A 20,110-nucleotide genomic window follows, 5' to 3' on the forward strand; every position below is an offset into this window, starting at 1 on the left:
CAATGAATAATTTAAACCAACTTCCACTTGTGTCCAATATGAAAAATAAAATGCATGTATTCTCATCCCAAAAGATTTAAAATAGAAAAATGGGACTATAACTCACCTTAAAGCAAATGAAGTAACCACACAAAAATGCGAACAGCAAACGAAGTAAAGTGATCATGAATGATCACAACGCCAACCTATAAATAAAGCAGGTCGATATAAATAACTAACTTAGGTCAAGTCTTAGTATGATAGCTATTGTACATGTTGCAAGTTGATACAGAACAACACTCAACATGCATCGGTTTGATCGGAACAGCGTACGGACACACACTTTCTATTTTTAGAAAGTTTCTATTTTTAGCATGTTTTCATTTTTGGAAAGTTTCTATTTTAGGAAAGTTTCTATTTTAGGAAAGTTTCTATTTTTGGAAAGTTTCTATTTTTGGAAAGTTTCCTTAATTAGAAAGTCAACAAAAGTCAACTGAAAGTCAAAGTCAACTGAAAGTCAACTCAAAAGTCAACCTTGGTCAAACATAGTCATCATTGAAGTTAAAATGTAAATTATATTAATAATATAAGTTATAATGTTAATTAAAGTCAATTATGTATAATTGTGTCATAACATAAGTTTAATTAAATTAAAATGAATTATTAAAGTTAACATAAGTTTAAATGATATAATTAGTATAACATAAATATTTAATTAATTAATTAAATATTAATCATAATATAAGTATTATTAATTAATAATAAGTTTTAAATCGTATCATAAGTATTATTAATTAATAATGAATTTTTAATCATATCATAAGTTTCTAATTATAATTATTAAATCATAAGTATTTTATAATTAAATTATAATTAAATAATAACTAAGCCTTATAATAATTAAATAATTAATTAACCCTTATTATAAGTCTTATTATAATAATCTCATAATATAAGTTTAATACTTACCATAAGTATTTTTCATTAATAATAAAAGTATTATTAATCATAAGTTTAATTAAAGTTTCATTAATCATAATTAATTAATAAATGATATAATAAATATGTATATCATAAGTCTTAAATTAAAATAATTACTTTTTATATCATAAGTAATTTATTAATAATAAAAATCATTATTTTTATCATAAGTCTTATTTAATAACCATAAGTTTTAATTAAAAGTTCATCGGGTCATAACTTGAGCCCCGGGAATCAGTTTTTGGCGAGCCTTATATATATATTTGCCTAATCAAACCACCTGACACATTGGTGCACTCAAGAACACACCAAGAACAGTAACCAAGTCATGATGATCAGCCATTACACAACTTGGAACTTTAATTCGTTTCAAAACACGTTTTAGTCATAACGGGTGATCCGTGGCTCGGATTTCGATGACACGAACATGAAAGTTCATCCAATCATCAATCCTAACATACTAGTACACCCTAAACACTCTAAAAATGGTCACAAAGTCGGACCATACCTGTACCAATTCGTTTTCACATTTTAATTTCAATTAAACACCATTTTGATCATAACTTATGTTCCGGAAATCGAAATAACATGAATCCAGAGTCTAAAATTAATGTCTTGATGAGAGGAACTCATATAGACACTTTAATTTCACATTTACAACAGTCAAGTTTACAGAAATGGTCAAAAATGATGCTGTCCCAAAATAATCAAACCGAAATCATGCTATAACAAGTGTTTCTATGCATACAATCAACAATACAACAACATACAATCATCATACTATCATAATAACATATAAAAACAGTAAAATTCAATAAAAATTAAAAAGTTAGGGTTAGGGTTTATACCCTAATCAAGAATTGAAGGATATGAACATGTAGAGGAGAACGAGAGGAACGCGTTGATGTTAAAAGCCCTTTGATCCAAGCTCTAGATGATGATCAATTGAAGATGAGGATGATGAGAAAAATGGCAGCCCTAGGAGAGAAAAAGAGAGGAAGAGAGAAAAAAATAAAATGTGTTTTGGAAAAATGAAGTAGTGATTTAGGTTTAAGATTAAATCAAGTTCAAGAAATTGGCAAAACAAGTCCTCCCCCTCCCTTGGGAGATTTAGGCCGACCCCCATAGATGGGTGGGTCCCTCTTGGCCCATTTTTATGTTACTTGCAATTGCTTGTGGCCCGAAAGCTCGAACGAAGCCTGAAACGCGAAAATGCTACTACGCGATTGATTTTTCGAAGAGATAACAAATACGCTATGAATAAAATATAAAAACACTAAATATAAACATATGACATTAAAATATCATATTTAAAATAATTAGGACTTAAAAATCCCAAAAAATCGACCGTTAGTTTGAAAACCGAAAAGATTCGCCGGATAGAAATCCGCGAGACGTAGAAACGTACAACTTAAAATATGAATTCAAATATTCATATAACACATAATAATTAATATATTATTACAAAAATAATAATATAGGTCATAGAAATGACGTGGCATGAATAACAGTTAACGGTCGTTAAGTAATTAACGGTAAAAGATAACGGAAAAAGTAAGGTCGTTACACTTTGAAGCTCAAGTTATTTTTTCATCATTTCCAGTAGGTTTACCAACTTTACTTGAGGTAGTAATGATGTTCATAACATCATTCGATTCATATATATATAACTATCTTATTCGAAGATTTGAACATGTAATCACTAGAACATAGTTTAGTTAATTCTAAACTTTTTCGCAAACAAAGTTAATCCATCTAACTTGACTTTTAAAATCAACTAAATACATGTTCTATATCTATACGATATGCTAACTTAATGATTTAAAACCTGGAAACACGAAAAACACCGTAAAATCGGACATACGCCGTTGTAGTAACACCGCGGGCTGTTTTGGGTTAGATAATTAAAAACTATGATAAACTTCAATTTAAAAGTTTTTCTTCTGGGAAAATGATTTTTCTTATGAACATGAAACTATATCCAAAAATCATGGTTAAACTCAAAGTGAAAGTATGTTTTTCAAAATGGTCATCAAGATGTCGTTCTTTCGACGGAAATGACTAAATCATTAAAACGTAATAAAAAAATGTTGTGAATATATTTCGATCATACTTTGATATATATGCACATATTTGTTATAGGTTTGTGAATCGACCTGTGGTCAAGTCTTATTTCCCGACGAAGGAAAAATCTGTGAAAGTGAGTTATAGTCCCACTTTTAAAATCTAATATTTTTGGGATGAGAATACATGCAGTTTTATAAATGTTTTACAAAATAGACACAAGTACGTGAAACTTCTTTCTATGATTGAATGATTGAAGCCAAATATGCCCCTTTTTGCTTGGTAGCCTAAGAATTAGTAAACCAGTCTACTAATTGACGCGAATCCTAAAGATAGATCTATTGGGCCCAACAAACCCCATCTCTTGTAGAGGATGCTTTAGTACTTAGAAATTATCATGTCCGAAGGATGTCTCGGAATGATGGGGATATTCTATATGCATCTTGTTAATGTCGGTTACCAGGTGTTCACCATGTGAATAATTTTTATGCAGATTGCTATTATGCATGCATGTTGTTTATGAGAAATGAAAATATGAAATCTTGTGGTCTATTAATATAATTTGATAAATATATAGGTTAAACCTATAACTCACCAACATTTTTGTTGACGTTTTAAGAATGTTTATTCTCAGGTGATTGTTAAGAGCTTCCGCTGTTGCATGCTAATTTAAGGACAAGAATTGGAGTCAGCATGCTTGTAATATATTGTTTAAAAACTGCATTCAGAGATTTAAATCGATGTATAATATTATTGTAAACTAATATGTAATGTTCGTGTGTAAAATGTTATCTTTTAGATTATCATTACTTGATAATCTACGTTATGATTTTTAAACCTTTATCGATAAAATAAAGGTTATGGTTTGTTTTAAAATCGAATGCAGTTTTTGAAAAAAAAACGTCTCATATAGAGGTCAAAACCTCGCAACGAAATCAATTAATATGAAACGTTTATAATCAATATGAACGGGACATTTCAATTAGGATAACCGAACGTGTTCATGGAAGTCAAACCAACTTGGCCATGGTGTTCTTTATGGTTGAACTCTTTTTAAGGGTCTAACTATCTTTTAAAACCCAATCATTAACGAAAGCATCGAAACACATCACGGCTCTCAGATATGGCATACCTTGTATTTCATTGTGCTTAAGAAAGTTTAGATCTTTGTGGAATTTTAATAGGTTACCCAACCGAGTCGCTCAATTGGATGAGCCGTTTGAACGTGTATGCCTGTAGTCAGATTGCACGGGCATCGGGGGTAAGGGACGTTGCTGTCTATTCAGAATCTTCAAGCCTAACGCATTACCCAGTGGGTGTTAGGACCAGTGTAGTGAATGCAAGTTCAGTATCTATTCATGAGCCAGCATTCCATAATCTCAGCAAAGTAACTGACGAAACCATAGTATGTACTTGCTTTAACCTTATCTGAATTAAAAATTTTATCGCATTTACTTTTTTTATCTTATAAACTAGAAAACTCTAAATTAGGTAATAAACCACTACTCCTTCACTTTAGGATTATCTTAAGTTTTAGTTATAGGTTCGATTCTACTGATATCTTAAAAATTCGACCCTAGGTCATACCTCCCTTACTCACCATAATAAGGAGTAGTATGATTTAGACCCAGCTAAATATAAATTTAAAACTATTGCTCTCACCTCCCGATAGCTGATTCTGACGCCTTGCGGCCTAACGACACTGCATAAATAAAACCGTCCGTTTCTGTCACATCAGGAGGGAGGTAAGTTTTTGGCGCCGTTTCCCGGGAACTGGTATCAGACAATACTGCTTCTATCAAACCTAACCGCAAGCGTTTAGTGGTGTCTAAGAAAGACAATTATACACGGACTTGGTTGTTGGGTTTTCCGAACAGTCTCAAATTATATTGGAACTAAAAGGATCCTGCCTCTCCGTAGTCGGCCTGGCCACTTGGTTTGTTGAATAGTTCGTGCGAATCTCTGTTATCAAAATACCAGAGAATCAGTAGAAAGAACCAAAAACATAATTAAACCTAGGATAGTTAGCTTAGAATACCTTAGATTACCTTAGATTACTTTAGATTAAGATTGCCTTAGTTTACTTTTAGACTAAATTAGAAACTTAGTATATCTACTTAAAATTTAAAAACAAGAGGGCATACTCAGTGTATGACCCAAAACCGATCTAGACCAGGGCCGATGTTATTCGTACCTGATCCAGATGCAATAATCTCTAAAGCATGCAAAGAAGAGCGAATCAGAAATCGAATGGCGTTACGCGTTACTCTAACAAAAAACACCAAACCATCGATTGAAGGTCGAGGAGGACCAATCAGATTCCCGGAGATTCAAGGACACTCGTTCGAATTAAAGTATCACATTATACAGCTCATCCAAAATGGCTGTCAATTTCATAGACTACTGAATGATGATCCTAACTCTCACCTTGATAAATTCATATCTCTTTCAAACTCCTACAAATAGCCAGGGATAGGACAAGATATAGTCCAGCTATACTTGTTCCCCTAATCTCTCACTCCTCATGCACAAACATGGATTGAAGGATTGAAAAAAAGATTCCATCACGTCATGGACGGAGATGGCTACTAAATTTCTAACCAAATATTTCCCTCCTTCTAAACAAAACAAGCTTAAGAATGACATCATTAACTTTAAACAAAGTTATGATTAATCTCTTTACACCGCATGGGAGCGATTCAAACCTCTGCTGAAGAAATACCCTAATCACCAGCTAGAACGGTCAGCCCAAATCTGTACCTTCCACAATGGTCTTACGGTAAATCATAGGATGACGATCGACGGAGCAACTCAAGGAAATCTGTTGAACCAAACCGCAGACAAAGCATGAGAATTGCTCGAGAGTATGACAATGCGTCATCATGACTGGAACAGAGTAGAAACAAATTCATCTTCTATTTCACTCTCCGCACTTAATAATCAAATAGAGGCCATCAAATCCCTCACGGACAAGATGGAATCTCTTGCTAAACAACTAGGAGAATTGAAGACGCAACCGTAGCAGGTTAACCAGGCTCAGGCCTGTGTTAACTGTACTAACCCGCAAACTGCAACCCACTGAAGAATATCAAGTTGAGTACGAAAATCCTGACAGTTCAGCCTGTTACGTTCAATACCCATCTTGTCAATCAAATCCCGGATTCAATCAACAATCTAGGGTTAACCAATTTCAAAGAAACAACCAGCCTTTTTGCTATCGTTACCCACCTTATCCACCTCAATCTCAATTGACCTACGATCAACCACTTCCACTCGCTGGACCACCAGTTGAGGAAAATTCTCCAACCACCCAAATTACGAAAGTAACCAACCTTGCTCTCGGGACTGATGATCAGTTGACTCAGTTCATTCAAGGAAAACAACAGCTAAATCAGATAACTGTGTCTAGACAAGACCAGACAGAGATTCTCATGCGAAACTAATTGGATCTGCTCAAATGGCTGGAAATGTAGCCCGGACAGTTATCAAAACGCCTTGAAACCCGACCACAAGGAAAATTACCTAGTAATACTATCCAAAATCCCCACATAGAGGAAGCTAAGCAAATGGATTCTATAATTCTAAAGGAAGAACCACGGAGAAGGTCAGCTAGGCTCGAGAACAAATTAACATATACTCAGAAGCTGCTCACTCAAACTCCAGTTTGTGTACCTTATCCTGGAAGGCTACTGGAAGAACCATCCAAGCTTGATACCTACAAACTTGATAGGAGATTCCTGGACACCATGTCCAAAGTTCCCAACCAGAAGAGATACATTCGAAGGCTTCTCTCTACAAAGGAAAGGATACCAGATTCCAACAAAATTTCACTTAGTGGAAAAATGCTCGACATTGCTCATAAACTCTCTACCGAAAAAATAAGAGATACGGGCCGGTTCATTTTCCCATGTTCAATCTACCAATCTGGAACCATTCATGTACTGGCAGATTTAGGAGCAATTATCAACCTAATTCCCTATTCTCTCTACAAGAGATTAGAGCTAAGAGACTTGTCACCAACCAAAATGACAATCCAACTTACCGATCATACAATTCGATATCCTAAGGGCATAGTTGAGAACGTCTTGGTAAAAGTTGACAAATTCTTATATCCTACGGATTTCATAGTGATGGATATTAAGGAAGACCTACATACGCTGATAGTATTAGGGAGACCTTTCATGAATACGGCTAGGATTGTCATTGATGTGTACAATCAAACCTTGATCTTGCGATCAAATGGGGAGAGCGTTACCTTCAAAATTGACCGACCTACTTATCTTTCTGGACATGCATAGATGTTTGCTATTTCCACCAGACGGAACACTTCCGATGATGAGTCCCCACCACTTGATGTTATTAAAATGGGTTTCGAATCACAGTTTGTTGATGACCTAGAAATGAAAGACGGGGATCCCAGCGAAGAAATAGAGGAAGAGGAAGCATATGAGGAAGAAGAAGAAATGGGACACGTAAAAGAAACTGCGATAGTACCCTCTTAAAGCTTAGAACGTCACGAAGAATTAATGAGGCTAGAAACGGAGGATCACAGTTTAATTATTCGATTCAAAAAGAAAAATGCTAAGGCTGAAGTTAAAGATATAGAGATTGAACTAGCCAGTGTCGAAGTGAAACACCGGAATACTGAAGAAGCCAGTTCATCAGACGAATCTATAGAAGAAAACTATACCGATGATGACGAGGAAGAATAACAAAATGAATACATTCTGGATGATTCATATTCTCCACTCGCACCAGATCTATAGGAGCCAGACTCTTCTTCAAATCAGATTCTGGTTATATCTAATCACGCCGACATGATAACCTTCATCAATGACACCGATGAATTTGAAGATATTCTCGAAGCCATCGGTAAATCAACAATTGTTTTCACACCTCATTTAAAGGAGCGGATCAAGGCTATCAAAGAAGAATACAACCTTTATCTACAGAGAGAAGGTGATAATGTTGAAATCTTAGAAGAACGCATTCAAAACTTTATCAATACTCTTCATGATCATATCTACCATGAAGAAAGGCAACGAGAGTACAATTCATTGGTTCGCACTATTCTCGAGAAAAGATTTTGTCGAGATCGGAAGATCATTTACTCTAAGGTTTACAACGCCTTAGCCAGATCTGCACTTTTGTTCTCAGCAAACCAACGAGTGCTACTGACTCTCATCCGGAAACATATGGATCTTTTGATCGGTCGCCCAACTTATCACTCTGATTCGCAAATGATCGAAGATACTCACAGCCTCTTCATTCTCTTGGAAAGAGATAATTTCAAAAGCACACTAGACAGGCTAGTGATTTACGTAACAATTGATCACCATGCGGATCTAATTATCAAAGAGTTACGAGACATAGTAGCAGAAGAAGTAAGATGCAACAATCTGTTCTCACACCTTAAACCAGACCAAGTCAACATTGCCACCTTTGTTACGAAGCAATTAACACGTATTTTCCACGAATCTGCTGATCCTAGCTTTACATTCAAAGCTGGATGTTGGGAGATATATTCGAAGACGGTGACATTAATACTTGGGTCAGGACTGCTTTTCACTTCTTTTCAGCTTTGCCTCTTAACAAATTTGTGCAAATCTACAGACTCCTACTGTGGAGACCACCGTTTAGAAGATTTTGAGATACTGAAGATACAATTTTTGACACTATTTGAAGTCCTTCGAAATGAACATCCCGTCAGAGAAACAATCACTACAAGCACTGCCTCGATGATTGACATTCATAGATCAATTAGCATAGCCGTAGACCATGTTCTCATCGGACTTCAAGATTTTTCACTAGCAGAAACCGCACATTATCTCTCATTTAGAAGATCTTCGAGAGAAATATCGGATCTTCTACCACTCTTGGTCCTACACTTTCTCCAAATCTATCCACCAAGACTCACATTCTGTAACCACCTCACATTGGGCCTAGTGGTAATTGTCTTAATTACCCTTGTGTGTAATTATATGTTATTTTAATAATTATATGTATATAATTATTTAATTATATAGTTGAGACCAGTTTGTGACAAGGGTCACAGAACAGGTTTGGTTATTTAATTTGGACCTCATTTGGACCATTTAATGTGGTGTTTCGTAATTTACATAACTGGTAAATACCGTGTGTATCACGGAGTAGGATTCTTCACTGTGAAGAAAGCCTTGTTAAGTTAAATAACCATGCTTCCTCTTATTTTCCCTTTTTGGAAATATTCAAAAACCGAACTATTACTCTCAAATCCTCACAAACCCTAATTCTTGATTCTCGTTTTTGTGTTAAATTGAAGTTGGGAAATCATTCCTTGTGATTTCACGAATCCAATAAGGTAAACTAATCAGAATTTCATAGCCAAATCAGTTTGCAAAATGGGTTTTTGTTTAAGTTTTGGTAAAAGTGGATTTTTTGTCAAAAAGTGATTTGAATGTGTTGTTTATGTCAAATTAATGTTAGAAAACATTTGTATATGAGTTATATATGTTTCCTAAGTGATTTTTAATGTCAAAATAGTGTAAAAACGAGATTTGGGGCTCAAAATGACAAAAACAGCGACCTGATGCTGATGAACAGCTCCCGTACGGTTGCAGGATGCATTCGTATGGTTACGGGGTGTATCCGGGCCATTTAAGGTGCATTCATACGGTTTCAGGGTGAAATCGGGTGGTTGCAGGTGCAACCGTGTGGTTGCAAGTGCTCCCGCGCAGTTGCAGTCTGGCAGCTTTTTGGAAAAATTGTTTTGGCAGTAACTTTCAAACTGTAACTCCGTTTTTGATGAATAAACTACCATTGGAAACGTAATGAGATTTACTTTCTAATGGTAAAGTTTTGAAACACTGAATCAAAATTTAATTTGAGTCAAAATGATGGGATAGCGCGTATGCCTCGTTCTACACGCGTGGGAGAGTTGTAATTGGATGGGGAACCATGTAAACTTGTCATATATGGACATATTAGGCTATATGATGTTGTTTAGAATATGAATTGATGATATTATTAATTAGATATGTGCTAACTTTGGATATGATATTCTCAGGTAATAAGGGAACGGAGAAAGCTCAGTAATATAAGACTTCTGAGTTCTTGCTATTTATCAGGTGAGTGGGACTATCCTAACTTTTATATGTATGTAGTAGAGGGTTATGCTACTGATGTCCTACCTTTTATACCTAATTTTATGAGTATATGATATACTATATTGATTGATGCATATATGTGCACCTGGGTAGTGTCGGATAGTTTTCGACATCCAGCCTTGGGTTTTGGAGGCTGGGCAGAGGTCAACCTTGGGTTATGAGGTTGGGTTAAAAGTGTTACTATTCGTGGAGTATAGTATTGAATAACGCATCCCATGCGTTCGGATTACTATGCGAGGGAGACAGTAACAAGAACTATCGGTAAACTCTAGTTCGATCAGCTAGGTGTGGAATGGATTGTACAGCCGCCGATCCTCTGTTACTATGCTGATGGTTTATTTGCTGTTATGCAATTGTGCTTAGCTTGATACTAGATACCTATGACTGTTAGGATAATTCTATTCACTTAGCTTTATGCTAACCCCCCCACAGTTCCTCCCTTATAGGTTAAGCTTTGCATGCTATAGTTTTGGGAGTGGTATCTTTAGGGATATGTTTGACAGTATGTTTGACAGGCTACACTCTGATGTTTATATTTTGATATCTATATGTGTGTAAAAGCTTTTGGTTAATGTAACACCTGGATGACTGTAATAACTAAACCTTAGTTAATCACTTAAATATGTTTGTAATATAATATATGTTTATGTTTCCGCTGTGATTTAAAAAAAAAATGCACGGTGTTACAAGTTGGTATTAGAGCGTAGGTTTGGCAACGTGTACATACGGATGTCATGTTCCCAAACCTTGCTTATGTTGTGTCAAACATATATGTGGGGTAGAGTTAAGTGAATGTGGAAGTTGTATGTTAGTCTTAGGTACTAACGAGTTATCCACTGAGCTTTGGTGAGATGATGTGCAGTACAGGTTAAAGATGACTGATGATAACAGAATGTTCATGCTCCTCCGACCCCTGGTATCTTTAGAGCTCCGACAGAGGGTGAAATCTCAGACGAAGATCAAGGAGAATACATCCAGAGGTTGGAAATCGAGCTACAGGAAACTCGGGAAAAGATTACAGAACTAGAAAATACTCTTTCTTCACGTACCCTAGGGGCAAATGTGGAACCGCCACCTCCTGGTTTCCAATTCCCCAATATGAGCCTGCACCCACTGGGAGTTCATCTCAGCAATAACAACAGTACCAGTTTTTGTTACCTCCTCAATTCCAAACACTACAGCCTAATCTGATAGCCCTCCAAACTGGAAATCAATATCCTAACCAGTTTATGTACACTTACCCATTGCAAATGATATCGCAACCAGTTGTTGAAACCCGAAAGAAATGTACATTTAAACAGTTCATGGATTGTAAACCCCCAGAGTATTCTGGAAGTACAAACCTGACAGACACCTTAGATTGGTTGTGCGAAGTGGATCGAGCATTGGATGCTTGTCAATGCGAACCTGAATTACGTGTTACTTATGCAAGCTGACTTCTGAAAAAGAAAGCAATGGGCTGGTGGGATTCTTTGACCACCCAGGTATCCAAAAAACAGTTGAGTCAAGTCTCGTGGGAACAATTTTCAGCAAAGGTGTGCGAGCAGTATTGTACTCCTTACGAAATCTCCAAGATGAAGCGAGTGTTTATGAATTTAAGAATGACTGAGCAGATGTCAATAGATGAAGTGATCGAAAAATACACAGACAAACTCCATTTTGTACAACAATGGCTTCCTGATAAACAATCCTGAATTGATCAGTTTGTTGAAATGATATTGCTTGAATACCGATCGATGGTGAGATTAGCAACAACTTTGCCTCAAGTGTTTGCTATGGCAACAATGGTAGAAGGAGATGTCAAAGCCACCAAGAGTAAACAGAGAGAGCAGGTGTCGCAACCAAAACAAGCGACAAGCTAGACGAGTCAAATGAGCAATAAGTCTAGGAGGTCTCACGGTAACCAACAAAGAGGTAGGTTTACTCAAAGCAGTGGTAGTGGGAATAAGAAAGTACGGTGTAATGTATGCAAATCATCACATGTTGGTCCTTGTTCAGAGTTGACAAAAAGATTTATAAGGTGTGCAGTGATGGGTCATGATGTTCAAATTTGTTCATTCCGAGAGAATGTTTGTTGGAATTGCAAGAAACCGGGTCATCGATCAGCTGATTGTCCTTCTGCAAGGCGAGCGAGCTCTGGGGTAGGGGCTGGAGCAAGAACAATGTCAGTCAGAGGATCCTCTGCTTCTTCAACGGGATAGAAGCGAAATAATCCTGCACCACCTGAAGCGTGGGCCTTTCAAATGTCGGTTGATACAGCTACTGAAACCGACGATGCGATCAACGGTATGTTTCTGATAAATTCTTCGCCGGCTCATGTGTTATTTGATTTGGAGCGAATTGCTCTTTTATGTCTGTTACATTATGTGATAAGTTGAAATTGCCTATCAACGTATTATCTGGACATAGAAGTGGGTGATGGTAGAACAGTTCCATTCACAACCTCTGTGTCTGGAGTAACCATTGAAATAGATGGGAATGAATTCCCTATGACTTATCTTGTTATGCCTATACCGAGCTTTGATGCCGTATTAGGTATGGATTAGTTAAGCCGCCATAAGGCAAGTATAAAATGTGATAAAAAAATAATATATTTTCCTTTGGCCGATGGGACACGTGTTGTGGCCCGAGGTGAACGGGGTGGGTTTAATTGTCCATTAATTTCGATGATGAAAGCCAAGAAATCATTAGCCAAGGGATGTGATTCGTTTCTAGCATATGTGATCGATGCAAAGAAAGAGAAGAAATTCGTGTCTGATATCCTGATAGTGTCCGAATTCCCAGAAGTGTTTCCTGATGAATTACCCGGCTTACCGCTAGTAAGAGAGGTAGAGTACAAGATTGAATTATTGCCGGGTTCTACACCAGTGGCAAAAGCTCCGTATCGATTAGCACCGTCCGAGATTCGTGATATGATGTCGCAAATTCAAGAGTTGCTAGATCGTGGGTTTATTTGACCAAGTTCTTCGCCATGGGGTGTTCCAGTGTTATTCGTGAAGAAGAAAGACGGAACTCTCCGTATGTGCATTGATTATAGAGAATTAAATAAAAGGACAGTGAAGAACAAGTACCCGTTGCCGAGAATTGATGATCTGTTTGATCAGCTACAAGGGGCATTGTACTTCTCTAAAATTGATCTACGATCAGGTTATCACCAGGTTCGGGTAGCCGAGGAAGATATTCCAAAGATAGCTTTTCGTACAAGATACGGTCACTACGAGTTTTTAGTTATGTCATTCGGGTTGACAAATGCGCCAGCAATATTCATAGATTTAATGAATCGGGTGTGCCGACAGTTTCGCGACAAATTCGTGATAGTATTTATCGATGATATTTTGATTTATTCGAAAATAGAGGCCGAACATGCTACGCATCTGAGACAAGTGTTAGAACTATTGAAACGAGAAAGGTTATACACCAAATTTTCTAAATGTGAGTGTTGGTTAAGAGAAGTGCAGTTTTTGGGTCACGTTATCTGCCAAGAGGGTATCAAAGTCGATCCATCTAAAATAGAAGCGGTAATGAATTGGAATTCACCAAAGACTCCGACAGAGATTAAGTGTTTTCTTGGTTTAGCCGGTTACTACCGAAGGTTTATTAAAGATTTCTCAAAGATTGCAGGTCCATTGACCAAGTTGACCAGCAAAGATGTAACTTTTCGATGGAGTGATGAACAAGAAAATGCCTTCCAGACATTGAAACGGTTATTGTGTCAAGCTCCAATTTTAGTGTTACCTGAGGGTACAGATGATTTCGTTGTGTATTGTGATGTGTCATTAGCCGGACTGGGTTGTGTGTTAATGCAGAGAGAGAAAGTTATTGCCTATGCCTCAAGACAGTTGAAAACTCATGAGAGAAATTATCCGATACATGATCTAGAGTTGGTTGCGGTTGTATTTGCGTTGAAATTATGGAGACATTATCTTTACGGCACTCATTGTGTGATTTGTACTGACCATAAGAGTCTTCAGCATAACTTTTCGCGGAAAGAATTAAACATGCGTCAGAGACGGTGGCAAGAGCTGATCAATGATTATGATTGTGAGATTCGAAATCATCCAGGAAAGGCAAATGTCATTGCAGATGCTTTGAGTCGAAAGAAATCCACTAACAATGTGAAATTCATACGAATGAAGATTGTGTTAGACTTGATTGGTCGATTAAAGATAGCACAATTAGAAGCCTTGAAGGATGAACATTTGAAATCTGAGATATTAGTAAAGCGAAAAGTGGATTTAATTGACGATTCTCGTGGATTAAAGACTTTGAGTAACAGAATTTGGGTTCCTTTGCTCGGAGGATTAAGGGATTTAATCCTGAATGAAGCGTACAAATCGAGATTGTCTATCCATCCTGGAAGCACGAAGATGTATCATGATCTGAAACCTTTATATTGGTGGCCAACAATGAAGAAAGATATCATGCATTACGTGGAAAAGTGACATATATGCGCTCAAGTAAAAGCTGAACATCAGAAACCTTACGTGTCGTTACGTCAACTCGAGATTCCTCAGTGGAAGTGGGAGCACATAACGATGGATTTCGTGATAAAGTTACCCCAAACCCAGAAGGGTCATGACATGATTTGGGTGATAGTTGATAGATTGACTAAAAGCGCGCATTTTCTAGCTACAAGTGAGACAGCTTCGCTCAGTAAGTTAGCTCAATTATATGTAAATGAGATTATAGTTCGACATGAAATACCATTATCTATTGTATCAGATAGAGATTCGAGGTTCGTATCTAATTTTTGGCAGAGTTTACAGGAGAATTTGGGTACTCGAGTTAATCTCAGCACAACGTATCATCCTCAAATAGACGGTCAAAGTGAACGTACTATTCAGACGTTAGAGGATATGTTAAGACCTTGTGTATTAGAGTATGGAGGATCGTGGGATTCTCATCTACCTTTGATTGAATTCACTTACAACAACTCGTATCATTCTATTATAGGCATGCCGCCCTATGAAATGCTTTATGGTCGTCAATGTAGAACGCCGACTTGTTGGTTAGAAGCTGGAGAGAAACAGTTTGCGGGTCCAGAGATTGTACAGTTGACTGCAGAGAAAGTAGCTATTGCACGCGATAAATTGAAAGCCGCAAGAGATAGACAAAAGATGTATGCCAATCCGTGCAGACGGCCAGTTATTTTCACAGTAGGTGAGCAGTTATACTTGAAAGTATCGCCCTGGAAAGGAGTCATTCTTTTTGGTAAAAGAGGCAAGTTAGCTCCGAGGTACATTGGGCCATTTAGAATACAACAGGTGTTGAATGATCAGAAAGTAGTATTAGATCTTCCTGTTGAGTTAGCTGGTATTCATAACACATTCAATGTATGTTATCTTTGTAAGTGCAAGGTAGAAGATGAAAGTCAGATTCTACCACTGCAAGATTTGAAAGTTGATATGAATAAGAAGTTAGTGGAAGAGCCTGTAAGAATTGTAGACAAGAAGATTACTAAGTTACGGCATAAGCAGATACCGATGGTATTAGTTAAGTGGAAGCACAACTTAGGTTCAAACCTGACATGGGAGACAGAAGAGTTGATGAGAACTCGTTACCCTCATTTGTTTAACCTTGACCAGATTCCAAGGACGGAATCTCCTTTAAGAGGGGTAGATTTGTAACACCTCACATTGGGCCTAGTGGTAATTGTCTTAATTACCCTTGTGTGTAATTATATGTTATTTTAATAATTATATGTATATAATTATTTAATTATATAGTTGAGACCAGTTTGTGACAAGGGTCACAGAACAGGTTTGGTTATTTATTTTGGACCTCATTTGGACCATTTAATGTGGTGTTTCGTATTTCAAATAACTGGTAAATACGCGTGTGTATCACGGAGTAGGATTCTTCACTATGAAGAAAGCCTTGTTGAGTTAAATAACCCTGCTTCCTCTTATTTTCCCTTTTTGGAAATATTCAAACACCGAACTATTACTCTCAAATCCTGATAATGCTAAAAACGAACATATATTTTATAGCATTATTCCTCAAGAAAGACAAGCTTGTAGTTGCAATTGTTCTATTTACAAGTGATATTAGTTTAAATAATAAAAGGTGAAGACAAAAGACAGATTCGACGAATTGAAGACGCAAATGACCAAAAAGCTCAAAAGTACAAAATACAATCAAAGAGGTTCCAATTATTGATAAGAAACGTCTCGAAATTACAAGAGTACAAGATTCGAAACGCAAAATACAAGATATTAATTTGTACGCAAGGACGTTCGAAAATCCGGAACCGGGACCAGAGTCAACTCTCAACGCTCGACGCAACGGACTAAAAATTAAAAGTCAACTATGCGCATGAATATAATATAATATATAATTAATTCTTAAAATTTATATATATTATAATATATTTAAAAATCGTCGGCAAGAAAGGTTCCAAATTAGTGTGAGCTGGAAAAACACACTCCGCGAGTTGCGGAGTTTACAGTGCAAAAATTACGCGATTCACGGAGTTTCCCTGGACTCAAATCCCTATAAAAGGCAACGCAGTTTGATCGCTTTTAATATCATATAATCTATCTCTCTCTCAATATATACGTAATTATATATATATATATATATATATATATATATATATATATATATATATATATATATATATATATATATATATATATATATATATATATATATATTTTATATTTTAATTTTAATTTTAAATCCTAATAATAAGGGTATGTTAGCGAATGTTGTAAGGGTGTAAGTCGAAATTCTGTCCGTGTAACGCTACGCTATTTTTAATCATTGTAAGTTATGTTTATATTATTTTCGTTAATGTCTCGTAGCTAAGTTATTATTATGCTTATTTAAATCGAAGTAATCATGATGTTGGGCTAATTACTAAAATTGGGTAATTGGGCTTTGTACCATAATTGGGGTTTGGATAAAAGAACGACACTTGTGGAAATTAGACTATGGGCTATTAATGGGTTTTATATTAACTAAATAATACCTTGTTAATTTAATATACAAACTTATAATTTGACGTATTTATATATAACCACATACGCTTGACTGGGTACGGTGGGCGGGATATCTATAAATACCAATAATTATTCATTTTACCGGACACAGAACTGGATTAATAGTTAATAGACTTGTTGAAATAGGGGTGAATTACATTCAAGGGTAATTGGTGTAATTGTTAACAAAGTAGTAAAACCTTGGTTTACACGCAGTCGATAACCTGGTGTATTCATTAAACAAAGTATTAAAACCTTGTTACAATTCGAATCCCCAATTAGTTGGAATATTTGACTTCGGGAATAAGAATAATTTGACGAAGGCTTTCGCTCTTTATATTTATGACTGATGGACTATTATGGACAAATCTGTATGGACATATTAAATAATCCAGGACAAAGAACAATTAACCCATGGGCATAAAAATAAAATCAACACGTCAAACATCATGATTACGAAAGTTTAAATAAGCATAATTCTTTTATTTCATATTTAATTTCCTTTATTTTATATTTAATTGCACTTCTAATTATCGCACTTTTATTTATTGTTATTGTATTTAATTGCACTTTTAATTATCGTACTTTTTAATTATCGCAATTTTATTTTATTGCACTTTTATTTATCGCAATTTCTTTATCGTTATTTACTTTACGCTTTAAATTAAGTCTAGTATTTATTTTTAATATTTTACATTAGGTTTTAACTGCGACTAAAGTTTTAAAATCGACAAACCGGTCATTAAACGGTAAAAACCCCCCTTTTATAATAATAATATTACTTATTTATATATTTGTATTTTTATAATTTAAAACTAATATAGCGTTAAGCTTTGATTAAAAGATTCCCTGTGGAATGAACCGAACTTACTAAAAACTGCACTACTGTACGATTAGGTACACTGCCTATAAGTGTTGTAGCAAGGTTTAAGTATATCCATTCTATAAATAAATAAATATCTTTTGTAAAAATTGTATCATATTTAATAGTATTTTCCTGCTAAAATTTAATAGTATTTTATACCCCTTAGCTTTGACATCAAGTATTTTTGGCGCCGCTGCCGGGGATCTTAAAATCTAGCTTAAAAGCCGGAAGCGCAACGCTAATATAAAAAAAAAAGATTTTTATTTTTAGTTTACTTTTATAAAAATACGTTTTTATAAAAATACGTTTTAAATATCCGAAAACATAAAAAGAAAACAAAAATATAAAAATATTTTTAAGAGTTTGTTAAATATTTAAGTTTTATAAAGTTTCTTTATTTTTATTTTATAAAAATATAAGTTTTATTTAAATATTTTGTTTTTATTTAAAAAAAACCGAAAAAAATAAATATATATAAATCTATTTTTTTAGATTGTTATTTAGAAAATTATAAAGTATTCTATTTTTATTTTAGTTTTTAAATATAATTTTTTATTTAAATTATATAAATATTTTATATAAATATTAAAACAGAAAAATATAAAATAAATATATATAAAAAAAAAACCGAAACCTGTCAAACGAACCCACCAAAACTGAAATTCCAAAGCCCGCGACTTGCGGCGTTTGTAGCCACGAGGCACCGCGACTCGCGGAGCCGTCTGACACGGGTGACCAGAAACCCTAAAAGCATTTATTACGGAGTAATTATTAATTATTTATTATTATTAACCCTAATTACTTAATTATTATTATAATTAGTTTTAAATTTTTAAAATAAATTGTATTTTAAATTTTAATTAGTTTATAAAATTAATAGTTTTATAAAATAAATAATATAAAAATAATATTTTTATAAAAATTGTAATTTTTGCAACTTTTAGTATATTTTTATAATTTGTTCCTTTTTATTCATTTTAGCGTAACTTTTGTACTTTTCGCTCGTATTTAGTTTTAAGCTTAGTTTTTGCCATAGTTATTTTTACTTCTCGATTTTTAGGCTTTGCCGTAAAATCCCTTAAGTGCTTTTTCTTTAGACTAAGATTAAAGTGCTTTAGAATTTTGCGACGCCTTTTTAAGTTTTAGTTCCTTTTTAAGATATTGCCATTTGGGATATAGTTTTACTTGTAAGCTTTAATATTTTTAGAAGCAACTTTTAATTTTTAGTTTTTAGTGCCTTTTTAAGTTTCAACACGCTACTTTCTTATTTTTATTTTTCGACGCCTTTTACCTATGTATCAATTATCACTCCAATTAGTAATCTCAATTTGCGATTATAATTTTAAGTTAGTGATAGTAATAAGGTTGGGTTAGTCGAGTGTTTTTAAGTTCTATAAGTCATTTTTTTTATTTCTTATTTTTCGACGCCTTTTATTTTTCGATCTTTTCTTTTTCGACCTTTTTCGACGAGCTCTTTTTCTTTCTTATTTCTCGCTATTCTAGTTTTAGGACATAGATTTTTATTCTACTTCTTATCTAAATTTCTTAAAATTACGAAAATTTATTTTAAGTGGTTAAATTGATAGACATCAAAATTTTCTGGTTCGTAGTAATAGTTGGATTTGTACGTGGACCGGGTTATTGGAGCCAAACAGTCCTGAATTATATTGAGACCAAACGAATCCTGCCCCTCTGCTGCATCTTTTGGCTATTCGAAACGTGGGTAAAATCAGAAAAGTCTATTAATTGGATAACTTATATAATTTTTCTTTCCTTTTAAAAAACTAATAGGATATTCAGTGAATGCACCGAGCAAGACGTTCACCACCTTTTGTACGTTCACCACCTGTAACTCGATCAAGACATCTAGCTAATATTGTCGCCGTTGATTTTTCTTTAGAATCGTCATCCAGTCGACCAAGTACTCCAGTTCAAATTTCCGATAATCCATTTTTTGAACCCGACCTCACAATTGAGAATCCGGAGAATATTCAGGGACGATTCATAGATCCTGAACCATTAATTTTTCCTCTGGAACCACCAATCATTCAAACAGAGATTGTTGAGGAACGAACCATTAAATCAGAATCCTC

At 35.0% G+C, this 20,110-nt stretch overlaps 1 protein-coding gene across 1 annotated transcript in view; it reads left to right on the forward strand.

The window, feature by feature from the left end:
- Window positions 1-13,690: 13,690 nt before the first annotated feature.
- The window catches only part of LOC139849635 (uncharacterized), a 33,529-nt gene continuing 27,109 nt past the window's right edge, over window positions 13,691-20,110 (forward strand). The window contains exons 1-2 of the mRNA XM_071839269.1: window positions 13,691-14,117; window positions 14,892-15,655. Coding sequence (XP_071695370.1) covers window positions 13,691-14,117; window positions 14,892-15,655 — 1,191 coding nt within the window. The remainder of the gene's footprint in view (window positions 14,118-14,891; window positions 15,656-20,110) is intronic.

The sequence above is a fragment of the Rutidosis leptorrhynchoides genome, chromosome 5, assembly GCF_046630445.1.
Source record: "Rutidosis leptorrhynchoides isolate AG116_Rl617_1_P2 chromosome 5, CSIRO_AGI_Rlap_v1, whole genome shotgun sequence".
In the NCBI taxonomy this organism is placed as follows: Eukaryota; Viridiplantae; Streptophyta; class Magnoliopsida; order Asterales; family Asteraceae; genus Rutidosis; species Rutidosis leptorrhynchoides.